The 23,028-nt window shown below is 37.8% G+C and overlaps 1 protein-coding gene across 3 annotated transcripts in view; it reads right to left on the reverse strand.

The window, feature by feature from the left end:
* The window catches only part of spon1b (spondin 1b), a 57,926-nt gene that overhangs the window by 31,865 nt on the left and 3,033 nt on the right, over positions 1-23,028 (reverse strand). For all 3 annotated transcript variants that reach the window (XM_058074610.1, XM_058074609.1, XM_058074611.1), the window contains exons 2-3: positions 21,381-21,487; positions 8,904-9,037 (exon numbers count right to left, since the gene is read on the reverse strand). In XM_058074610.1, coding sequence (XP_057930593.1) covers positions 8,904-9,037; positions 21,381-21,487 — 241 coding nt within the window. The remainder of the gene's footprint in view (positions 1-8,903; positions 9,038-21,380; positions 21,488-23,028) is intronic.

The following is a 23,028-nucleotide window of genomic DNA, read 5'->3' on the forward strand; positions in this document are numbered from 1 at the left end:
GAAGAGTTTCATTCAATGCCAATGGTCTATTGGTGTGTATTAATTAATGTAATGCTTTAATGTAGCAGACTAGTACAGTACACAATAAATGTTACAGTGTCTTTGGACTGTCTGATGGAGTCAGTACTACTACTCAGTAGTACTAGAGTCAGTACTCCTCATCCTGGAATCCGTATTAAATCCTGACTCCAGCTTGCAGATGACCACCACTTGAGCTGGGTAACTCCTAGAACAGGGTTCTCAAACACGCGGCCCGCGGGCCAAATGTGGCCCGCAGGACACTAGTTTGAGGCCCCCGCTTTGATATGAAAGTTTAATGTTAGTGCGGCCCACGCAAGTTTGATATGGATGCTGTATGGTATCATGTACACAGAAAAAATTATTACGTTTGATTAATGTTCATGTTAAAGGTTAAATAACTGTTAATAGTTATCCTCCCTATCCGTGTGGAAGTGGTAAGTTTTGGGCTATTTAAGTTTAAAGGAAATAACTTGAAGGCTACCGTTTAGGTCGCTAGCTCTCTAGTTTGCGAGTTAGCATGTGTCTCAAGACCCTGCAGTTGCGCAATATGTTGTAAATAAAAAAAGTATAAATGTGACTATAGTCGTGTTTTGTCATGTCTACAGGGCTCTAATAATGCTTTGTTAATTTTAATCTGAAAAAAATCATTTGTCTGCCCACCAACTATATGTGGTTTCTTAAGTTTTTATTATATTTATTTATTACTGATTGATTGATTTTCTTTATTCTTGATTTGTTTATTTATTTTCATTTTATTTTGTGCAGAAAAAAAAAATAAGATATTTGAGAACAGTGGAATGTTTTATCAGAGCTTTTCTTGTAGAAAATTGGAACCAAAGCACTGAAAAAGTTTGTATATTTTTCTGTTTTTAATAAATGTGTTTTTTTTTTTTTTGGAAAACCTGATGCGGCCCAGCCTTGCCCAGACCCTAGCTCCAGTGGCCCCCAGGTAAATTGAGTTTGAGACCCCTGTCCTAGAACATGCATATATAGTATCGGACAGCCTGTCTGTCAATGTCACACCTAAGGGGCTAAGGGAGCGACAGCTCAATCGTAGGATACGTTTAATATCTCTCTAATTGGAAGCAACGCTACACTTTTAAAACTGTGCTTGGAGGGAGTTGGACTGGTATTGCAGTTGTGGAATATAACCTTTCTGTGATATATTTCTTGGCATGTTATATTTGTTATCCAAACAGAGCACATTGTCAAACAAACTAACCAACACGCACCCTATTTTGTTCTTCTTAGCTTTTCTACCCCCTCACTCTGTTCAGGCTTCTATTAATCATATCTCTGAAGACATGACTGTAGGAAGTACAAATATATAAACAGTATATATTGACCATCTTCACAACATCTCTTCTGACTAACGCTACGTGGTTTATCCTGAACACAAAGTCTCACTCATCTTAGGAGGAAAAGAGAGCACAAACTGATCGGCTTTAAAGAAGTCCTGACTGTAAAAATAAATGTTGTCAACATGGGAAAAACAAAGTTCACCTTTTATGTTGTTTCTTTCATGCTCGTGCAGGAAATGAGCTTACGGGGGAAATACTGTATAAAACAAGATAAATTATTCAAAGGTAAAAACAGTGTTAGAGTACATGGAATTGAACTATGGCAAGGTAGTTGAATGGTTTAGAAAAAGGGAAAAATAGCCTTTAAAGGAATTTAGCAACTGTAGAATCATTGGTAATGTTGGATAGAGGGATAATAATCTAGGTAAGCTAGGTAAGTAGCTAGGTAAGTAGCATGGTTAGCATGTTTTCCGACTAATGTAAAAAAAATGCAAAATTTTTTAGTATCAGTTAACATACATTTTCCAGTTAGCATACAACACAAGGTGTTCTATCATGTTATTAATAAACTGCATGAGTCAAACTGATTGGGAAGACCCGGGTTTGAATCTGCGCTTAGGCATCTCTGTGTGGAGTTTACATGTTTTGCTAATTGTTTGCTATCTAACACAGTTACATCACAAGTGTCCAAAATGTTAGCATACATTGATTTGGTTAGCATACCTTTTGGTTACAGTCAGACATTCTAGAACAGATTAACAACGCTAACCACAAGCATAAAGGTTCCACAATATCCACTTCTTGTACAGGGAGTGATCATGTAAGGGCAAGTGTGGTGCATTCATGAACAGCAGATTTCTGAACATCGTTAACTATTCCTGCTGGTTATGCCAAAATTTTCAAACATTCCGGTTTAGGTTTAGAAAAAAACTGGTACCAATCCCTATATGTAACAATATCTGTCAAAACAGATGATATTTGTTTCTGTCTAAGTATAAAAACAATATGTTTCATTATGCTCTGCAAAGTTTTCTCAAAGAGGCCACATTTGAACTTTAATCTTATGTACTTTCTGCCTCCACAAGCAAATTCCTTACAGTCCTTTGAGTGTGGACAAGTGTTAGTGAGTGTGTTTAAGGTCACAGCGTCCTTCTGGTAGTTGTGGCCAGTACTTACAAAAAGAGCTCATAAAGAAACTCTAGTCTTTCTTCAGCCCTGTCCACATGAATGCAAGCATTTTAAAAACACATTTTTCGATGTGTTTTGGCCTTAAAAAAAGTTTTTTGTCCTTAAAAATTGAGCTTTTGGAGAACTTCGGCTTTAGCGTATGCATGTGGATGGCAAAGACAGAGTTTTTGGCTTGTTGATGACAGATAACGTAACAATTACCGTATTTTCCATACTATAAGTCACACTTTTTTTCATAGGTTGGCGGTTCCTGCGACTTATACTCCAGAGCGTCTGTTACATAAACACTGGACACCTTTTCTGTTCATGTTTATTTTTTGTGTAGCTGAATAACCATTGTTAGTTAGCATATCTTACACCTATTCAGCCTGTTCTCTATTCTTTTATTGTTAGAACTTGCCTTCCAAGAGGACGTAATGTCTGTTTTGGTCAAGAAGTTTGTAAAATAAATTACAAAAACATAAAAAATGCGACTTATACTTCGGTGCGACTTATGTATGTTTTTCCCCTACCTAATTAATTAATTATACTAATTAATTAATTAATTAATTATATATATTGTAATTATATTTATAATTTATATTTATAATTAATTAATTATAGTAATTAATTAATTAATTATACTAATTAATTAATTATGCATTTTTGGCCTTGTGCGACTTATACTCTGAAGCGACTTATAGTCCAGAAAATACGGTATGTGCTATTATTTTCACATTTAGATAATTTAAAGGGATAATTTTTACATTAAGTTGAATGACAACCCTATTAGCAGTGTAGCGTATCAACAGTGACTTACCCCCCCACTTCAAGTTTTCTCATTAGTAAATTAGTACAGTGTATGTCATAGTGTATGTTGTTCTATCCAATCAGTTGACATTTTTGATTCATTCATCGAACCAACATCTCAGAATTAATTGTTTGGCATTCTTCAACTATCAACCTGAAGGCAACATAAACCTTGAACGACTTTGGCTAAAAATGGATTGCACAATGACATATTCCACATGCAAAAGAGTTTATTACAGTTAGCATGAGTCTTAATAACCCTCGGTTTGTGTTTATACAACAAATTAATGCACTGTAAATCTACATGTCTCTATTTATATAAATAACACAAACTTATATACAAAGTCAACGTCTCAGAAGGTAATGGAATATTAAACAGCTGGACTTAGTTAAATATTTATTCTCTTATGGATCCCAGCCACATTCCTGCCGTGTTGTTGCACATCGTTCTTTCTGGTGTCATCGTCATTCAGCAAGCTTTCAGAAATATTATTACTTTACAGAAGAAGAAGAAGGTAATTCTATAAATGATATGCCACATCTCAGGGAGTGTGTGTGTGTGTGCATGTAGTCTAATTGAAATGTTCTCGAACTTAAATAATAATTAACAAAAGGTACAAGTTCCTTATGTTGTTCCTTATGTCCTCATGTAGCCAAATGTGGGCCAAATCCTACCTGCTAAGGAGTTCAATCATGCCTGCTGGCTGAATTTTGAAAGTGTGCTTGGTATGAAATCATGTTATCAATGTGTTGGTGCTCAAGGAATACAACCCCCCCACCAAAAAAAAATATATGACATTTTGCATTGAAAACTGAGAAGAGAGTGAAGATATTTTTGATGAAGCAATCTAATTTCTATTGAAATATTATTGGTATGAAAACTGTATTCCAGCCGTGTTTGTTAAAACATGTAGGATGAAGGCTGAAGAACTTGTGAACGTGTGTCCCGCCAAATTAAAAGCATCTACCAACATTAGTCTGACAACAAATATGCAGAGACGTCATCAGAACTATCAACAGATATTTCTTCCATTTTCTGCTGCAATAGATGAAAGCACCGACATTACAGATGCTGTTCAATTTTATTTATTTGTTTCATCACTCAGACCAAAATATAACTAACTTTAAAATACTGCTTTGGATTTTGATTGCATTTAAAAAGTACAGTTCTATAAAAATCTATTAGTGCTGTAAAAATGTTGAAAGAATGTGCAATTTAATGCTTTAATATAAAGGGCTCAATTTTCATGGCGCAGCGCAGGGTGGCGCACGATGGGGGAGTGTGGCGCACCCCATGCAGTGGTAATTTCGTCCAACGCTCCAATGTGCGCAGCCAATTTGGTGATTTGGTAGACTGGACTGTGCCGAGATGGCCGTGGAAGCGCACCAGTTGGTGTCCTCATTTTCATCTTGGCGTAGTGAAAATTCTGTGACAAAACAGTGCGCCGAAGGTGCGCTAAAAGTTTGCCTGCTCCGATTCGGTCTGTTTTCAGCACAGGCGAAGCGCAGAATGTCAGGCACATTTTAATGCATTAAACAATCACAGCAATATTTACCATCATGTACATTTTTCTATTAATTGTCCCAACGCATCTCATGTCAGATCAAAGACGTCATGCGTAATGGGAACTCAACCTGACGGCAGCTTATGATGCCAACGGGGGCTCGGGGACTCCCCTCAGTAAACATCCAATCACTGTTAGTATGCAAATGAGACGCAGCACTGTGGTGTCCCGGTTTCAAGACAGTGTGGGCTTTGTGGAAATAAAAAAAGAAAGTGACCCATTAAACAACAAATAGATTCATTCATTCATTCATTTTCTACCGCTTTTTCCTCACGAGGGTTGCGGGGGGTGCTGGAGCCTATCCCAGCTGTCTTTGGGCGAGAGGCGGGGTACACCCTGGACTGGTCGCCAGCCAATCCTAGGGCACATATAGACAAACAACCATTCACACTCACATTCATACCTATGGACAATTTGGAGTCGCAAATTAACCTAGCATGTTTTTGGAATGTGGGAGGAAACCGGAGTACCCGGAGAAAACCCACGCATGCACGGGGAGAACATGCAAACTCCACACAGAGATGGCAGAGGGTGGAATTGAACCCTGGTCTCCTAGCTGTGAGGTCTGCGCGCTAACCACTAGACCGCCGTGCCGCCCCACAACAAATAGATAACTAAAAAACAAAGATTACTATACTTGGTTGTTAAAACCTGGATGTAGGATATTTTATTTAACTTTTTTTTAACTATTTAATTTTTTCTCAAGGAGAATGAAGAGATACTGAGATGATGAACAAAAGAAAAGAAATGAATGTAAGAAAAATGAAACTAAGAAAGTACAACAAAAGTTTTTCAAAATTGGTCAAAACAAGCACCAAGTTCATCTTTCCCTTGGGGAGACTCAGCACTTGCTGTTTCCTTGGAGGTAGACAGTTCTACTGGATGATTGAAAAGAGTTAAGCAACAGCCAGCCAGCAAGGTCTGACATTTGACTTCCTCCCTCAAGGTGCAAGGAGAGTGCTCAATGAGTTCCGATGCCAATGGCAGCAGCTGAGCTGAGCAGAGACAACACTTGACAGAGAGAGCGCTATTTAAAAGTTGCTGACATCTTCTACTTGCCAAAAAAAAAAAAAAAACTGAGGGGCATGTTTCACAGCTGACTTATTTCAGCTGTCCGCCGTTTGAATCACTCGGTGTAAATTCAAAATGGACATTTAACAAAAGAACCGCAAAGAATTATTATTGAGTCTGGCTGTAACTTCATGTGCATTTCTTTGTTGCATTAAAATTAATTCAACCCAGTGGAACCTTGGTTTTAGTCATTAATTCTTCCAAAAGGTCCAACAAAAAACAAATAAATTTTTCTAATAAGAAATGACTCAAAACCAATGAATCCATTACAGACAGCCAAAAATATTAACAAAAAACACCTTTTACACAGAATAATTTCACATGCAGATAACAAAGATGAATGAAACTAAGATGAACTAACATAAACATAACTTCTACCTTTATTGAAAACATGTTGGTGAACAGTGATGAGGGGATGGAAAAGCTGTTTCACTCTTGTCTATGACTAAACTTAAAGACCTATATTCTTGCTCACTTAAACTTTATTGCTAACTTCAGCAGCAGGTATAATCATCATCAAACACACTGACCCGACTCGCTTTCTGTAATGTATCTCCGTTAAACCATTCCCTCTGCAGTTAACTTGGAACATTTACATTATAATCCCAATGTAACAAACGCTACCTTTGTTCCTTGCTACGACTTCTTTCTTGAAATCAATCTCAGCCTCTTCTGTCAATGTCCTGGCACTTCTTTTTTTATATTTATTGTTTTTTATATTTTTTTAAATATTTTTTTAACTATTTTTTTAAATATTCTTTTAAAATATTTTTTTGAATATTTTTTTAAATATTTTTTAAATGTTTTTTCAATATTTTTTTATTTAATTATATTTAACTATTTAATAGAAAAGCAAAACATTTAGAAATACATAGGTGGCGTCCTCAAATACATTATCAGAGTCGCTATTTGGAGGAATAACGGAGATAGATATGGAGTTGTTCATCATGTGTATATTCTATGAACAACTACACACACACACACACACACAATAAAGGTGACTGTCCGGAATCAGTCTGTAATTGTCCCAAGTGTAAACGAAACCGCTATCTATTCTTCACACAGACTAACATGCGAATGCTTCAGTTGACCATTCCATTCCACTGACGGGGAAAACCAAGGCATATTTAGTTTTGATAATAATTTTTCCTGGAAATATGTGCTGCAGGTTGATGTATTCCTGTTTATTAACTAACTGGACTGAAAAATAATTATCATATGCAAAAAGTCAATTTTGTCAGTGGTCCTCCAATTTTTCTGTGGCGGACCGATACGTTTTCCCAGTGGAATAAAATTATAATAGACACCTGGAGAAACCGGTTCATAGTCAAAATTGATGCTGAAATCTTCTAATTTGTAGTGGTACAGAAATGGATAGATCTGTTACAAAATGGGCAAAATAGATGAGGACATTATATCAATCAGATTGGCAGTTTTGCGAAGATTATTTGCCTTTTTTTTTTTTAAACCAAGTGGTATAATAACATTCGATCCTGAATGCATTTTCTTCTCAACCCAGCATTTTTATAGCAAAACAACTATAATTCTCCCAGCAAGTAACAATTAAGTAAGTCTTACAAGTCTTATTAGCATACTAGGTTATGTCTCGGAACTGTATGAATTTTTGTGAGACAAAAAAATAGAAGCAGTGTTGAAGGATGGTATTATAGATACAGTAATTCATTTTAAAAATAAATGAACAAGTCAAACGTTCTCAGTGTAAATGTGCCGTTTACACAGGTGTGTTACATAGCACAATCGTTCTGTCTATAATTAATATGATTTATAATATTGTGCCACAGGGAAAAAGTGAATCAATCAAGTAAAAAGACAGCCAAGTTGCAGAGGAAGTAGGACAGAAACTTTTAGGTGATGTTGAATCTTTCTGCTGATGAGGAGACAGTGACAGTAATAGGAGGTGAATTTGCATAACAGATGCCGCTATCTGCAAAGCAAAATTTATCGGACAACAAACACGGAGATGGATGTGTGCCATCTGTCAAAGAGAAAGCAGCCAATAAATTTAGACAAACAAACAGCTGGCAATGTAGACGGGAGGTAAAGGCAAGTTGGAGCATCTCACCCAGCCATGTGAGAGTCATGGAGAGTTTTCTCCTCAGGAATTTAGGTGAGGAGGAAGAAGCGACACAGGAGGAGAAAGGCAAAGTCGTGAAGAAAGTGAAAGAAAACCTGCTTACAAGTTTGTTGTCGTTTTAACACCTGAACCACTTGAAAATTGCAAATATAGAACACTGTCCTATGTTTTAAAGGGGACGAATTATGCTTTTTCCACTTTTCTGACCTCTAAATATAGCTAGAATGTTGTATTATCGTATTAAACGATGCCAAAGCTTCAAATAATGAGGTTTGTGCATTTGGAAGTGAGCCCTGAAAGAAGTATGAGATGGCTCAAAACGCTCTGTTTCAGAGGGCGTTGCAAAACTATTCCTTTGTGATGTCACAGATAAGCGGGCTTCTTTATGGGCGTGGCTCTGCTTCTGTGTTTACATTGCTCGCAATGGCTGGTAAAAAGTGTTTCTTTGGGTGTAAAGGAAAGCCACATTTGTTTAAAATTCCTGGGCGTGCATGGGTGGAAGCAAAAAATCCAAAGAAATACAGCTGAATAGGTGCAGATTCTGGAAGAACTAGAAAGCTTTCCGTGTTGGTTATTGTGTGTAGTTGCTCTACAAGAGTCCAAAGTACCCAAAAAACAAACCCATTATTCAGTTTCATACAATAGGTGGTAATCTACTGATTTAAACACATTTAAAGGGCTCATATCTTCAAAAAGTTTGCAAAAAAAATACAAAATTAAAGTTCTCACTTAATAAAACCTTTTTGACATATTACTGTCATAGATACATCATCCGAAAAAAACAGGACAATGGAAACAGAATAAATCACATGCAATAACATTTCTATTTATTCTGCCCTTCCCGATTTATGTTGAGGATTTGGAGAAACTTACTTCAGTATGACACAACCACTCCCAGTAGGTGGCGCTGTCCAGTACACCTGGATCCTGGTGCGTCTGCGAGGTGTGCTCTCTGTTACCGCAGGGGGACAGTTGGTCATGAACTGTGTGTCCTCTTCATCAATGATCTTAAAATAAAAAAAACAAGAACAAAACATCTTTATTAAAATATTCACATCGTTTGTCAGTTTGGTGCTGTATTGGACTCATATTGTTCATATTGCAATTTAATAAATGAATTAATGTATTTATTTACTTATTCCATCTTGGCTTCCTTTGCCACCTTTTGTCAGATATATGAAAACATGTCAACAGCCAGTAGCCTATGGTACATAAGTGACAGAATGACAAGTGGAGTTGCCGTACAAGATGGAGGCCACAGTATCACAAATCAGGCAGCTAAGCTAAGTTAGCTTAGCTAGCACTGGAAGCTAGCACGGGAAGCACAAAATCCAAAGAAATACAGCTGAATAGGTGCAGATTCTGGGAGAACTAGAAATCTTTCGGTGTTGGTTATTGTGTGTAGTTGCTCTATAGGAGTCGACAACTCAATGCAATGGGCTGAAAAACACATGTGTGTCTGTTGTTGTTTTTTTCATTATGACATAATGTTTGTTTGTTCATTTTCTACTGCTTATCATCATGAGGGTGCTGGAGCCTATCCCAGCTGTCTTCGGGCGAGAGGCGGGGTACACCCTGGACTGGTCGCCAGCCAATCACAGGGCACATATAGACAAACAACCATTCACACTCACAATTTGGAGTCGCCAAATAACCTACATAGCATGATTTTGGAATGTGGGAAGAAACCGGAGTACCCAGAGAAAACTCATGCATGCACGGGGAGAACATGCAAACTCCACACAAATATAACATAATGTATTAACACATCATATGTGTCATATATCTCATCTCTACATACTGTATTGTATATAACTCTGGGAAAAACTGTTGATTTTGTTAATACTTGGGTTGTTTATTTTTCTATATTGTGTATTTTGTACTGCTTAACTGATTCTATACTCTTGCTGCTGTGAAATGCAAATTTCCCCACTCAGAGACGAATAAAGGCATATGTTATCTTAACACTAAAATGACCCAAAAAACAAAAGTCAGAGTACTTTTTATAAAGTGTAAAAATGTCTTCCATGTAACTATCCCTTCTTATAACTGGAATGCAAATGTACGTATAATTCAAAGAGAGACACTAACAGCTGAATGTGAAAGTGTGAAAGAAAGAAAAGCAACCCTTTCAGTCACTTTGTGACGTGTATTCAACATGCGTCTGGTAGTTGGGAGCCTTTTAAAGTCTAAACCTACAAACATTCACATTTAACCAATGATCACCAGCTGCCTTGACTTGAGACCCGGGTCCCAGTGTGGTTATGTTTCCTTCTTTCACATCAACACACACTTCCACGTCTCCTCTGAAACACACACAAAGCACACAGCCACATGCAAATTCACCCATGCACAATGTGTGTACACCAGTGTGGAAACACACACTCAAGCAAACATAAAAACCGGTGCTGGATTTCTGCAATGATGCCTCCCCGTACCTCTTTATTCACTCATTGTGACTTTAAGCCTAAAGCCATGTCAATCAAAAGCAGACACAAACAAGTGGCTAAAAGGCATTGGAAGAGGGAGACAAAGCAAACAGAGGAGTGTGAGGAGAGACAAGGAAGGCATGCAGCAAAGGCGTTAGAAAAGCACAAGGACTCGAAGGCTGAGAATCAAGTAGAAACACAAAAGTGTTCTGTGTGAATGTGGAATGTGAAACATAGATTGTTTTATTCCTTAGTAGTTTTATATTCTAATGTACACTTTAACTGCAAATGATGTCTGATACTATTTGGTACATATTGCCATTATTATGGATTCAGTATGTATGGACCATGCAGATTTTCCCTTACTTAAATAGTGTATATGCATATTTAAGTAGTTTGGTAGCTGCAAACCCAAAAGAAATAGACACTAAAACCAAATGTTATGGGATGCAAAGCAAGAGCACATGTTTTCTCATTGTTTGATGCAACCGAAAATAGTAGCAATTTCAGCAATTTACCGTATTTTCTAACTAAAAATACTAATGTGAAGAATTTGGAGTTTTAAACAAATGTTGTATGCGCCACAGTTATTTTGCTCAGACGCGACAATATGCTATAAGAGTGGTGAATGTTTGACCGTATACAGTAACATTGTAAATAATGGTAAAATATCAAGCAGACAAAACTATATAGTGACAAAGAGTAGCTCCATATCCACAGTCCTTGAATGAATTATGTATTTAATACTCAGATCAATGCAGAGCAGGGTAATATTTCAGTAAATATTAGCATCTCACCCATGCATGTTAAATTAAGAACAGTGTAAATAACACAGTTGTGAGTAAGTCAGTGTAGAATTGTGCTTGAAAATGAAAAAAAAAAAGAGTTGAAATTGAAAAGCATTTGTGCGTGTTCGGGCACTTAGCATAAAAACAATAATTATCGTATTTTCTGGACTATAAGTCACTCCGGAGTATAAGTCACACAAGGCCAAAAATGCATAATTAGGTAGGAAAAAAAACATACATAAGTCGCACTGGAGTATAAGTCACATTTTTGCGGGTAATTTATTTTACAAAATACTTGACCAAAACAGACATTACGTCCTCTTGGAAGGCAAGTTCTAAGAATAAAAGAATAAAGAACAGGCTGAATAGATGTAAGATATGCTAACACAATGGTTATTCAGCTACACAAAAAATAAACATGAACAGAAAAGGTGTCCAGTGTTTATGTAACAGTTGCTCCGGAGTATAAGTCGCAGGAACAGCCAACCTATTAAAAAAAGTGTGACTTATAGTCCGGAAAATTGTTACATTATCGTCATCAACAAGCCAGAAACTCACTGTTGATACGCTACACCGCTAATAGGGATGTCATACAAACTATCCCTATCTAAATGTGAAAATAATAGCACATACCGTATTTTCTGGACTATAAGTATAAGTCGCACAAGGCCAATAATGCATAATTAGGTAGAAAAAAACATACATAAGTCGCACTAACAATAAAAGAATAGAGAACAGGCTGAATATGTGTAAGATATGCTAACACAATGGTTATTCAGCTACACAAAAAATAAACAAACAGAAAAGGTATCCAGTGTTTATGTAACATAAACAGTTTTTTCATTTATAAGTCGCTCTGGAGTATAAGTCGCAGGAACAGCCAACCTATGAAAAAAAGCGCGATTTATTGTCCGGAAAATACGGCAATTTCAAATCTGGTGGGTTTCGTCAACTTGATGTTGAGCTGTGACGTCATACAAAAAGCAACTACAGTAAACCTCGGATATATCGGATTCAATTGTTCCCACTGGTTTTGTCCGATATAAGCGAAATCAGTTATATGCGTATACCGGAAAATGTCCGTTTTACGCATATATCGGATTTATATCCGGTATATGCGTAAATCGGATTTTATCCGTTATAAAAAGGCACTTCCTTGACTATGTTTCCAATGTACCTGGACGCGCAGGCAACGCTGCAAACGCTGCAAATGACGTCGTATAGCGGCCTGTCACGATTCGGCGAATTGGAGCGCCACGATGCGGCCATCCGATATATGCGAGGGAAATTTAATGGAAATGCATTGGAACGGGACTGGAGATTTTGTCCGAAATAGGCGAAATCCGTTATAAAAAATCCGATATATGCAATGAATTTTTATTGGAAATGCATTACAGAAAAATTGGTTCTTTTTTATCTGTCCGTTGTGAGCGAATTTCCGATATATCCGAGTCCGATATATCCGAGGTTTACTGTAAATATATATATAAATGGCGAATCACATTGAAAAAAACATATGCTACGAGCTCTGCAACAAACAGTGAGGATGGTTTGTCTAAGAAGAAGAAATGTCTGATGGACGATTACGCAACAAACCACATACGTCAAATTCCGATGCAAGGAACTGTTTGGAAATAGCATTGAGTGGGCCTGACCACATTCGTGAAGTATCAAAATTTGCATTTTTTTGTGAATTAGATGTACTTTCTTCAGGGACTATTTTGGCAAAAAAGTTACAAATCAGTTGCAGACTATACCACAGCCAATTACAATGTGTTTACAATTTGACAACACAGAATTACACTGTTTTATTTACGCTAGATCTAGACCCAACTTGGTTTAGTCTTAGGTGTTAATGTGAAAGCTGTCTCTCGCAGAAAGTGAAATGACTGATTTTCCTTGTCGGACATAAAAGTCATAAAGAATATTTTATGCAAGGCACAGCTGAAGGATTCAGTCTTGCCTTCTATCCCAGCTTTCTGGCAACACTGCAAACTTCCTCAAAACAATCATTGGTGAAATGTGCTGAGCATAACAACGACCACTTCGATGGCCCTTTATATTGTCTAGCTCTTTTTTTTTTTCAGGCCAGTTGAAAAAAATGAACACTATGAGCCGTTCCATTGCTACACCCTCCCACGACACAAAAGTCTTGGCATTCTCTAAGCCAAATAATGGCTTAAAACACTTGTGATTTATACAGGTCATTACACAGACAACAATATGGTAATGGGCTTTGCATCTTTGCAGGATATCAAGGGACTACAGCGCATAGATCAGGGGGTGGGCAAACTACAACCCGGGGGCCACATGCGGCCCTTCAAGCGTTTGAATCTGGCCCGCTAGTTGTTGTCTAAGTATTTCAACTTTAAACATACAAACTGGCAACATGACTTGCAAGTCGGATGTTTTATTTAGTAAAAAAAAAACAACAAAATTTGATGTGGTTTGGGCGGCACTGTGGTCGAGTGGTTAGCACGCAGACCTCACAGCTGGGAGACCAGGGTTCAATCCCACCCTCGGCCATCTCTGTGTGGAGTTGGCCGAGATGGCCGAGATGGAAAAGAGATGGAGTTTGCATGCACCAGGTACTCCGGTTTCCTCCCACATTCCAAAAACATGCTAGGTTAATTGGCGACTCCAAATTGTCCATCGGTATGAATGTGAGTGTGAATGGTTGTTTGTCTATATGTGCCCTGTGATTGGCTGGCGACCAGTCCAGCCAATCCTCGTGAGGAAAAGCGGTAGAAAATGAATGAATGATGTTTAAAGTGCTCCTGAAAAAAGGGACATGAGAACACTTAGATAGCATAACACTTTTACAGAAAAAATTAGACAAATAATTCAAGAAAAATTATAAGCATAAAATAGTGTGTGTGTGTGTGTTAAATATATGTTCTAGCCCCTCGGACAATTTTGTTAACTCAATACGGTCCACAAGTCAAAATATTTGCCCACCCCTGGCTTTAAAGTTCATTATCTTGAAAATTAGCAATTTTTCGAGTAATTTGATTAAGTCAGTTAACAAAATTATGAAGTGTGTAACACTGAAAATTACCTATCCATCCTTGTTTGTATCACATACTTTAACCAGAAAAAAAAAAAAGAGTCCTTTGATTTTGGAACTTGTTATATTCAACTGGCCTGAAAAACAAAAGTTGTGTATACAGATGGGCAGAGACTCTATCAGTCACTGATAGTCAAAATTATCTTCCCAAGTCCTTTTCATCCTGATACTTGTTGGTAGGTATGTGTGATGCATTGAAGCGCCGGCAGAAAAAGAGATGCAAGATGAGAAAGGACGAGAAAAGGTGTGGGAGACTGGCAAAGATGCGTTTGTTTTCACTGCAGAGGCTGGCATGTCTGTGTGTGTGTCCACGGTTTGTCTGTCTCAATCTCTCTCTTTCGGTCTCTCGCTCTCTGTTGAGACGGTAAACAGAAGCTACAGAGTGCCTGCACAAGCAAACGCAGACCTTGTTCAAACACACACATACACACACACACACACCATCACACACAAAGAGCCAAAGCTTGAAGCCAAAAAGGCATGAATACACCCAAGATCCCAAGAGAATACCGATAATAAGAATAATATTTGTGGAACTAACTGTGTGTTTGTGTCTGTAGGTGTAAACACAGTGCATGTTGCAAATAAAATATAAATATATAAAACTAAATACCAAAAAAAAACTCTTAACGATTATATCTGAGATGAAACTTCCCAGAGCAAAGCACAGTAAAGAGAAGGTGACAGATTGAAATGTCACGTCGACACTTAAAGATGAGTTGACTTTTAGAAATAACAAAGTCTCGATGAAGACCTTGGGGCACTGGCATTTTGCCTTGGGCTTTCCATCAATCAACGTCTCGCGTTTAATGCAGAATACAGCCAAAAAAAAGTCAGGGCTCCACCAGTACTGCATTACTTTCCAAAGTAGTGGTGTCACTTCTTCATGCAATATTCCATCAATCTTCAAAAAACATGGTAAAAATGTGTTTATTGTGTTCATGCAAGTATGAAAAATATCTTTTCTCATTTTTACTGTTCAAAATTTCGGGCAACAATCTAGTAATTTTTGAGGAAGGTCTTAAAAAGTGCATCTACATTTAGTACAGTTGTCAAACTATCACTTTAAATTAAACCAAGCTAGTACTAATTCTAGCAGTGTTTACACATTTTGCCTCCGTATGGTCCTACAATTTGCTGTGGCGATGTGTTTAATGCAGAATACAGCCAAAAAAAAATCAGGGCTCCACCAGTACTGTATTACTTTCCAAAGTAGTGGTGTCACTTCTTCATGCAATATTCCTTAAATCTTCCAAAAACATGGTAAAAATGTGTTTACTGTGTTCATGCAGGTATTAAAAATATCTTTTGTCATTTTTACTGTTCTAAATTTAAGCCAACAATCTAATAATTTTTGAGGAATGTCTTAAAATATCTGCATTTAGTACAGTTGTCAAACTATCACTTTAAATTGAACAAAACTAGTACTAATTCTAGCAGTGTTTACACATTTTGCCTCCGTATGGTCCCACAATTTGCCGTAGCGATGTGTTTGATGCAGAATACAGCCAAAAAAAAATCAGGGCTTCACCAGTACTGTATTACTTTCCATAGTAGTGGTGTCACTTCTTCATGCAATATTCCATAAATCTTCAAAAAATATGGTAAAAATGTGTTCATGTAAGTATGAAAAATATCTTCATTTTTACTGTTTGAAATTTAGGCTAGCAATCTAAGAACTTTTGAGGAATGTCTTAAAAAGTGCATCTACATTTAGTACCGTTGTCAAACTATCACTTTAAATTAAACCAAGCTAGTACTAATTCTAGCAGTGTTTACACATTTTGCCTCTGTATGGTCCCACAATTTGCCGTAGCGATGTGTTTAATGCAGAATACAGCCATGCAATATTCCTTAAATCTTCCAAAAACATGGTAAAAATGTGTTTACTGTGTTCATGCAGGTATTAAAAATATATTTTCTCATTTTTACTGTTCTAAATTTAGGCCAACAATCTAATAATTTTTGAGGAATGTCTTAAAATATCTGCATTTAGTACAGTTGTCAAACTATCACTTTAAATTGAGTATGAAAAATATCTTCTCATTTTTACTGTTTGAAATTTAGGCCAACAATTTAATAATTTTTGAGGAATGTCTTAAAAAGTCGCAGAGTATTTGCGGGTAATTTATTTTCCAAACTACTTGACCAAAATAGACATTACGTCATCTTGGAAGGCAAATTCTAACAATAAAAGAATAGAGAACAGGCTGAATAGGTGTAAGATATGCTAACACAATTATTATTCAGCTACACAAATAATAAACATGAACAGAAAATGTTTATGTAACATAAACAGTTTTTTCATTTATAAGTCGCTCCGGAGTATAAGTGGCAGGAACAGCCAACCTATGAAAAAAAGTGTGACTTATAGTCCGGAAAATACGGTATTTCGAATCGCATATGTATAGTTGTCCTTCTTATTGGCTAAGCATCTTTCCAAACATGCACATTTTTGTGAAATTTTTGATTTTACTACTGACAGTAAGTTTAAATATGTAAAAAAAAAAAAGAGGAAAAAAGAGGATACAGCATCTCCAATGCAGCCCACCACCACAGCTTCAAAAAATTCTTTGAGAAACCTTGCAGCCTGTTCCTTAAAGCCCTCTGAGTTATGTTTGACTAAGTAATTGTCTTGATATGAAACTTTTGCCTTTGGATGAAACACTTTATAATGATTAGGTTTGTTTATCTTAAGCTAAACCACAACCCTTGATAAAATGTGCTTGATAATATATCAAGTCTGCTCATCTTTCCTCCTAATCCAAACATGCTCCGTTTGTCTCCCTGAGCAATAACACATTGTTGCCCTAGATAAATATGACCCATGTCCCACTCTAATCTAAGGATGGATGGGAAAAACACACAGGCAGACTCAAACACTACCTTTATACCCTTTAGCATTCGTCGCTTACAGTTTGAGTATAACTTCCATTTGAATAAGAGTATAAACAAAGTTTATAAATTTAAGTGAAAGTCCGATGAATAAAATGAACACTTCTGGTTGTCATTTTAATAGCATGAGTAATGATTTTCAGTATATTCCTGGAACAACTAAATATTTTTTAGTCATTTTAGCCTACTTGTAAGATGAATTAAGATTTTTTTTTTTTAAGATTTCTAAAATTTGCATAAACAGATAATTCACTTGTTTTGGGTAGTTTTAAGTAGTCTTATTTATTTATTTTTACATTTGGCCTGCCCTTTTTTGCATTGCACTACAAATGATTTTCCACTTGCCAAAAGTTTGAATCCTATTTCTAGACAGTTTCCTAGTTTTTGTTGAGTTTTTTGAATTATTAAGTTTATAGTATAACATTCATTTTAGAATGAGGGATTACTTTTTGCATAGTTTAGTTCAGAAATGTTAAAATTGATTAAAAAAACTCTCAAAATAAGTTATATTGGGTTTTCCCCAACAAATTAAATCTTGTTTAAATATTCATTCATTCATTGCTGGAGCCTATCCCAGCTGTCTTCAGGCAAGAGGCGTGGTATACCCTGGACTGGTCGCCAGCCAATCACAGTGCACATATAGACAAACAACCATTCACACTCACATTCATACCTATGGACAATTTGTGCACCATGACTTCCTCCCTCGCCTCCTTTCCCCACTCCTTCCTCGCCATCTTCCGCTAGAACAGATATCTGTTACTTATCTGGAAGATCTTGTTTAAATATTCATTCATTCATTGCTGGAGCCTATCCCAGCTGTCTTCAGGCAAGAGGCGTGGTACACCCTGGACTGGTCGCCAGCCAATCACAGGGCACATATAGACAAACAACCATTCACACTCACATTCATACCTATGGACAATTTGGAGTCGCCAATTAACCTAGCATGTTTTTGGAATGTGGGAGGAAACCGGAGTACCCGGAGAAAACCCACGCATGCACGGGGAGAACATGCAAACTCCACACAGAGATGGCCGAGGGTGGAATTGAACTCGGGTCTCCTAGCTGTGAGGCCTGAGTGCTAACCACTCGATCGCTGTGCAGCCTTGTTTAAAAGGTGACAACAATGTTGTAACATTCAGCTCATTAATTATGCTCATAAAAGTATGAATTATTACTGTATTTTCCATAATAGAACACGTCTGATGGATTATCATGGTATTCAACACATTTCAAATGGTGTACATAAACTGTCATTTTTACTCAAGCTCATCCCACAGTGTTTCTATTCTGGGCTTTCCCCGGCACTGAGGTGTTTGCGCTGAACATATGTGCTGCCATTAATAAGAATGAAAATGACAGATCTGACATGTTTACATTTAGCAAAGTTTCAAAAATGCTTCAGAGTGGGCAGCATAGTATAACAGTGTGGTTGTGTGGTAGTTACGTATATGCTTTCCTATTCCTGTGTGGCTTATTTAGCTCTGCTTTATTTTCTCTGATGTCGTATTTTCTGTTCGTGTGTTTTCTTCACCGAGAAATATCATCATATTTACACGTTGTGTGAATATCCATGTTACAAAGTGGATACCTGTGGCTTATAGATAAGTGTGTCTTATGTATGTCAACAGTGCAGAATGAGGGTACTTTTACACAAGCTTAACATCAGTACATTTCATTTGATCACGTAGTCTCTGATATTTCAGTACCAACGCCAACATCGCAGATGTCAAAAGACAAAAGAAACTTACGACATACTTGTACAAGTCACAATATCAGGAGAATATCGACTGGGATGAGTCCTGTCCGTCAGAATATTCAGATATTATGGTGACTTGTCGTGAACGCTCACTTCTGGTCATGTGATGGTCACGGGTCAGTGACGTCTACACGAAAATGACACTTTTCCCACTTTGGAAGCCATTTTTAACAAATACCAGAACCGTATGGATGACAGGAGGAAATGATAAATATTTTTGCCATTTTGACCTAGAAACATTTCCATGTGGATTGCCCCTGTCTCTATTTCTCTATTTCTTTGTCCGCAGACAAAGGCCCTTATTAACACCGTATTTTATGGACTATAAGTCACTCCGGAGTATAAGTCGCACAAGACCAAAAATGCATAATTAGGTAGAAAAAAGCTGACTAATCATTAATGACATCGGATTAATAAATAGTCCCAACTCTAACCAAAACGTACTCTAACCAAATCAATTTTTCCCATAAGAAATAATGTAATCCAATTCATCCATTGCACACAAATAGTTATATGCTGAAAACAATTAAAAATGCATATAAGTACATAAGTGATGAATGAACGGGATAGGCCTAAACCAGTGCACATTTAGACAAACAACCATTCACACTCACACCTATGGACAATTTGGAGTCGCCAATTAACCTGGCATGTTTTTGGAATATGGGAGGAAACCGGAGTACCCGGAGAAAATCCCGGGAGAACATGCAAACTCCACACAGAGATGGCCGAGGATGGAATCGAACTCGGGTGTCATAGCTGTGAGGCCTGTGTGATAACCACTCGTGCGCCGTACAGCCTCATATAGAAATAACACATATGTATTTAAAATTGTTAATAAAAATGTGCTTTGTGTCAACACAAATTGGACTTACATTACTGTATTTCTTATGGCAACATTTTATTCAGTTAGCATCCGTTTTGGTTAGGGCCGGACCTTTTGGAACATCTTAACCAAGGTTCCACCGTGCAGCCCAAATTATATATATTTTCATGTATGAGTCGCTCTGGAGTATAAGTCGCAGGAACAGCCAACCTATGAAAAAAAGTGTGACTTATAGTCCGGAAAATACGGTACATCGCATTGCTTTCATTTAACAGAACATTAAAAAAGGACTTCCTGTACAGCCCACTAGAGCCAAGTGGACAATAAAAAGTGCAAACAAAACAACTAAAAAGAGACGTCACAACCAAGAAAAGGAGGGTTTCCTTTCTAAGCTCCTGGCACCGTAAAAGAAACCCCCTGCTCCGTTTGCTTGGAGTCTGGTTACGGCCTGTACTATGTACAAACACAAACCACAGATGTGTGTTCCTGTTTACACTGCACAGGAGGTAATTGAGGAAATCTGGCTTTCTCCTTGATGGCTCTCAGCAGGAGCTGTGTTACTACTTAGCAAAATCTCTCACATCTCTGGTCTGTGCTCTTTCAAACTCCCTCTATTTACATCTTTGTGCACCATGACTTCCTCCCTCGCCTCCTTTCCCCACTCCTTCCTCGCCATCTTCCGCTAGAACAGATATCTGTTACTTATCTGGAAGAACGCCATGTCAGTCTAAAAGTCAAGCAGCACCAAACAGTCGGAAAAGTTCTATTTTTTTGGCTTCCAATGTGAAACTAGTCATGATAACCGCATTCAATCATGCAAACAGTATCATCCAATTGAAAGATTTTTTTTTTTTTTTTAAAGATTTTTAAAATTTGCATAAACGGATAACTCACTCGTTTTGGGATGAATAAAATGAGCACTTCTGATTGTCATTTTTAATAGCATGAGTAATGATTTTCAGTATATTCCTGGAACAACTACATATTTTTTTGTCATTTTAGCCTACTTGTAAGATTAATAATTTTTTTTTAAGATTTCTAAAATTTGCATAAAATAAATATTTTTTTTTAATTATTAAGTTTATAGTATAACATTCATTTTAGAATGAGGGATTACTTTTTGCATAGTTTAGTTCAGAAATGTTAAAATGGATTAAAAAAAAACCCTCAAAATAAGTTATTTTGGGTATTCCCAATAAATCAAATCTTGTTTAAAGTTTCATTCATTCATTCATTGCTGGAGCCTATCCCGGCTGTCTTCAGGCGAGAGGCGGGGTACACCCTGGAATGTTCACCAGCCAATCACAGGGCGCATATAGACAAACAACCATTCACACTCACATTCATACCTATGGACAATTTGTGCACCATGACTTCCTCCATCACCATCTTCCGCTAGAACAGATATCTGTTACTTATCTGGATGGAAGAACGCCATGTCAGTCTAAAAGTCAAGCGGCACCAAACAGTCGGAAAAGTTCTATTTCTTTGGCTTCCAAAGTGAAACTAGTCATGATAACCGCATTCAATCATGCAAACAGTATCATCCAATTCAAAGTGTACATTCTTCTGCAGTATCTCACCTGGAACTGTCCGGTGTAGTCATCATCTACGGTGCCCTCCCTGCCCTCCTTCAATGCAATGAGGGTGAAACCTCTGAAATAAGCAGGGCTGGTTGCCAACAGGATCACTGTAGGGAGGACAGAGACTGTATATTAACACCTAGGACACACTGGGCAGTAAAACGGCTTTACATTGACAATCAGGTTCATGCTGCAATGATGCAGGATCACGCTGCATGATGATGGTGGGAAAGCAGCATTACTACTGCAGAACATTGTAAATAGACTCCACAGCTCACTGTGGTATTAGAGCTTGGAATAAGCCAGGGGGGTTGTAATGAATAAAGCAAGAAATGCATATTTGGATGGATTATTGTTTAAGTTTTGTAACTTTTGTTTCCTTTAAGAGTGACAATTTCTTTGCCTCACAGCAAAGGATTACATTTATTTGGTTTGATTCTGTTTTTGGTGGTCGAGTGGTTAGCGTGCAGACCTCATAGCTAGGAGACACGGGTTCAATGCCATGCTCAGCCATCTCTGTGTGGAATTTGCATGTGGGTTTTCTCCCACATTCCAAAAACATGCTAGGTTAATTGGCCACTCCAAATTGTCCATAGGTATGAATGTGAGTGTGAATGGTTGTTTGTCTATATGTGCCCTGTGATTGGCTGGCCACCAGTCCAGGGTGTACCCCGCCTCTTGCCCGAAAACAGCTGGGATAGGCTCCAGCACCCCCTGCGACCCTTGTGAGGATAAGCGGTAGAAAATGAATGAATGGTTTAATTCTGTATTGGGCTGTACGGCGGATGAAGTGGTTAGCGCGTAGACCTCACAGTTAGGAAACTCGGGTTCAATCCCACCCTCGGCCATCTCTGTGTGGAGTTTGCATGTTCTCCCCGTGCATGCGTGGGTTTTCTCCGGGTACTCCGGTTTCCTCCCACATTCCAAAAACATGCTAGGTTAATTGGCGACTCCAAATTGTCCATAGGTATGAATGTGAGTGTGAATGGTTGTTTGTCTATATGTGATTGGCTGGCGACTAGTCCAGGGTGTACCCCGCCTTTTGCCCGAAGACGGCTGGGATAGGCTCCAATAATTTTGTTTTCCCCACAGTCCAAATACATGCATGTTATGTTAAGTCAACAAGTTAACTTCCCCACCCACACTAGAGGACACATCCTGGATCTTGTTTGCACTACTGGTACCAATATTCACAACCTCACTAGCCATAACCTGCACATATCAGACCATCTGGCCATCACATTTGATTTACACACATCTCTTAGTGTCTCAAAAATCAAACGTCAAATAACCTTCAGGAATCTCAAATCCATCAACCCTCATGCCCTTACCTCACTTCTACCCACAAAATTTGCTATCTCCCCTCACCCGCTGTCTGAGGACCCCTCTGAACTTGTCTCCTACTACAACAATACCCTTTCCTCCTGTCTTGATGAACTGGCCCCTAAAAAAACCAAATTGGTCTCCTTCTCCCACACTGCCCCCTGGTACACCCCTCAGCTCCATAATATGAAGTCCCGTAAACGCCAGCTTGAGAGACTGTACAAGAAATCTGGCCTAACTGTTCATCTTCAAGCTTACACAGACTTTCTACAGCAATATAAAGATGCCTTAAACACTGCCCGCTCACGATACTACTCCAATCTGA

The sequence above is a fragment of the Doryrhamphus excisus genome, chromosome 6, assembly GCF_030265055.1.
Source record: "Doryrhamphus excisus isolate RoL2022-K1 chromosome 6, RoL_Dexc_1.0, whole genome shotgun sequence".
In the NCBI taxonomy this organism is placed as follows: Eukaryota; Metazoa; Chordata; class Actinopteri; order Syngnathiformes; family Syngnathidae; genus Doryrhamphus; species Doryrhamphus excisus.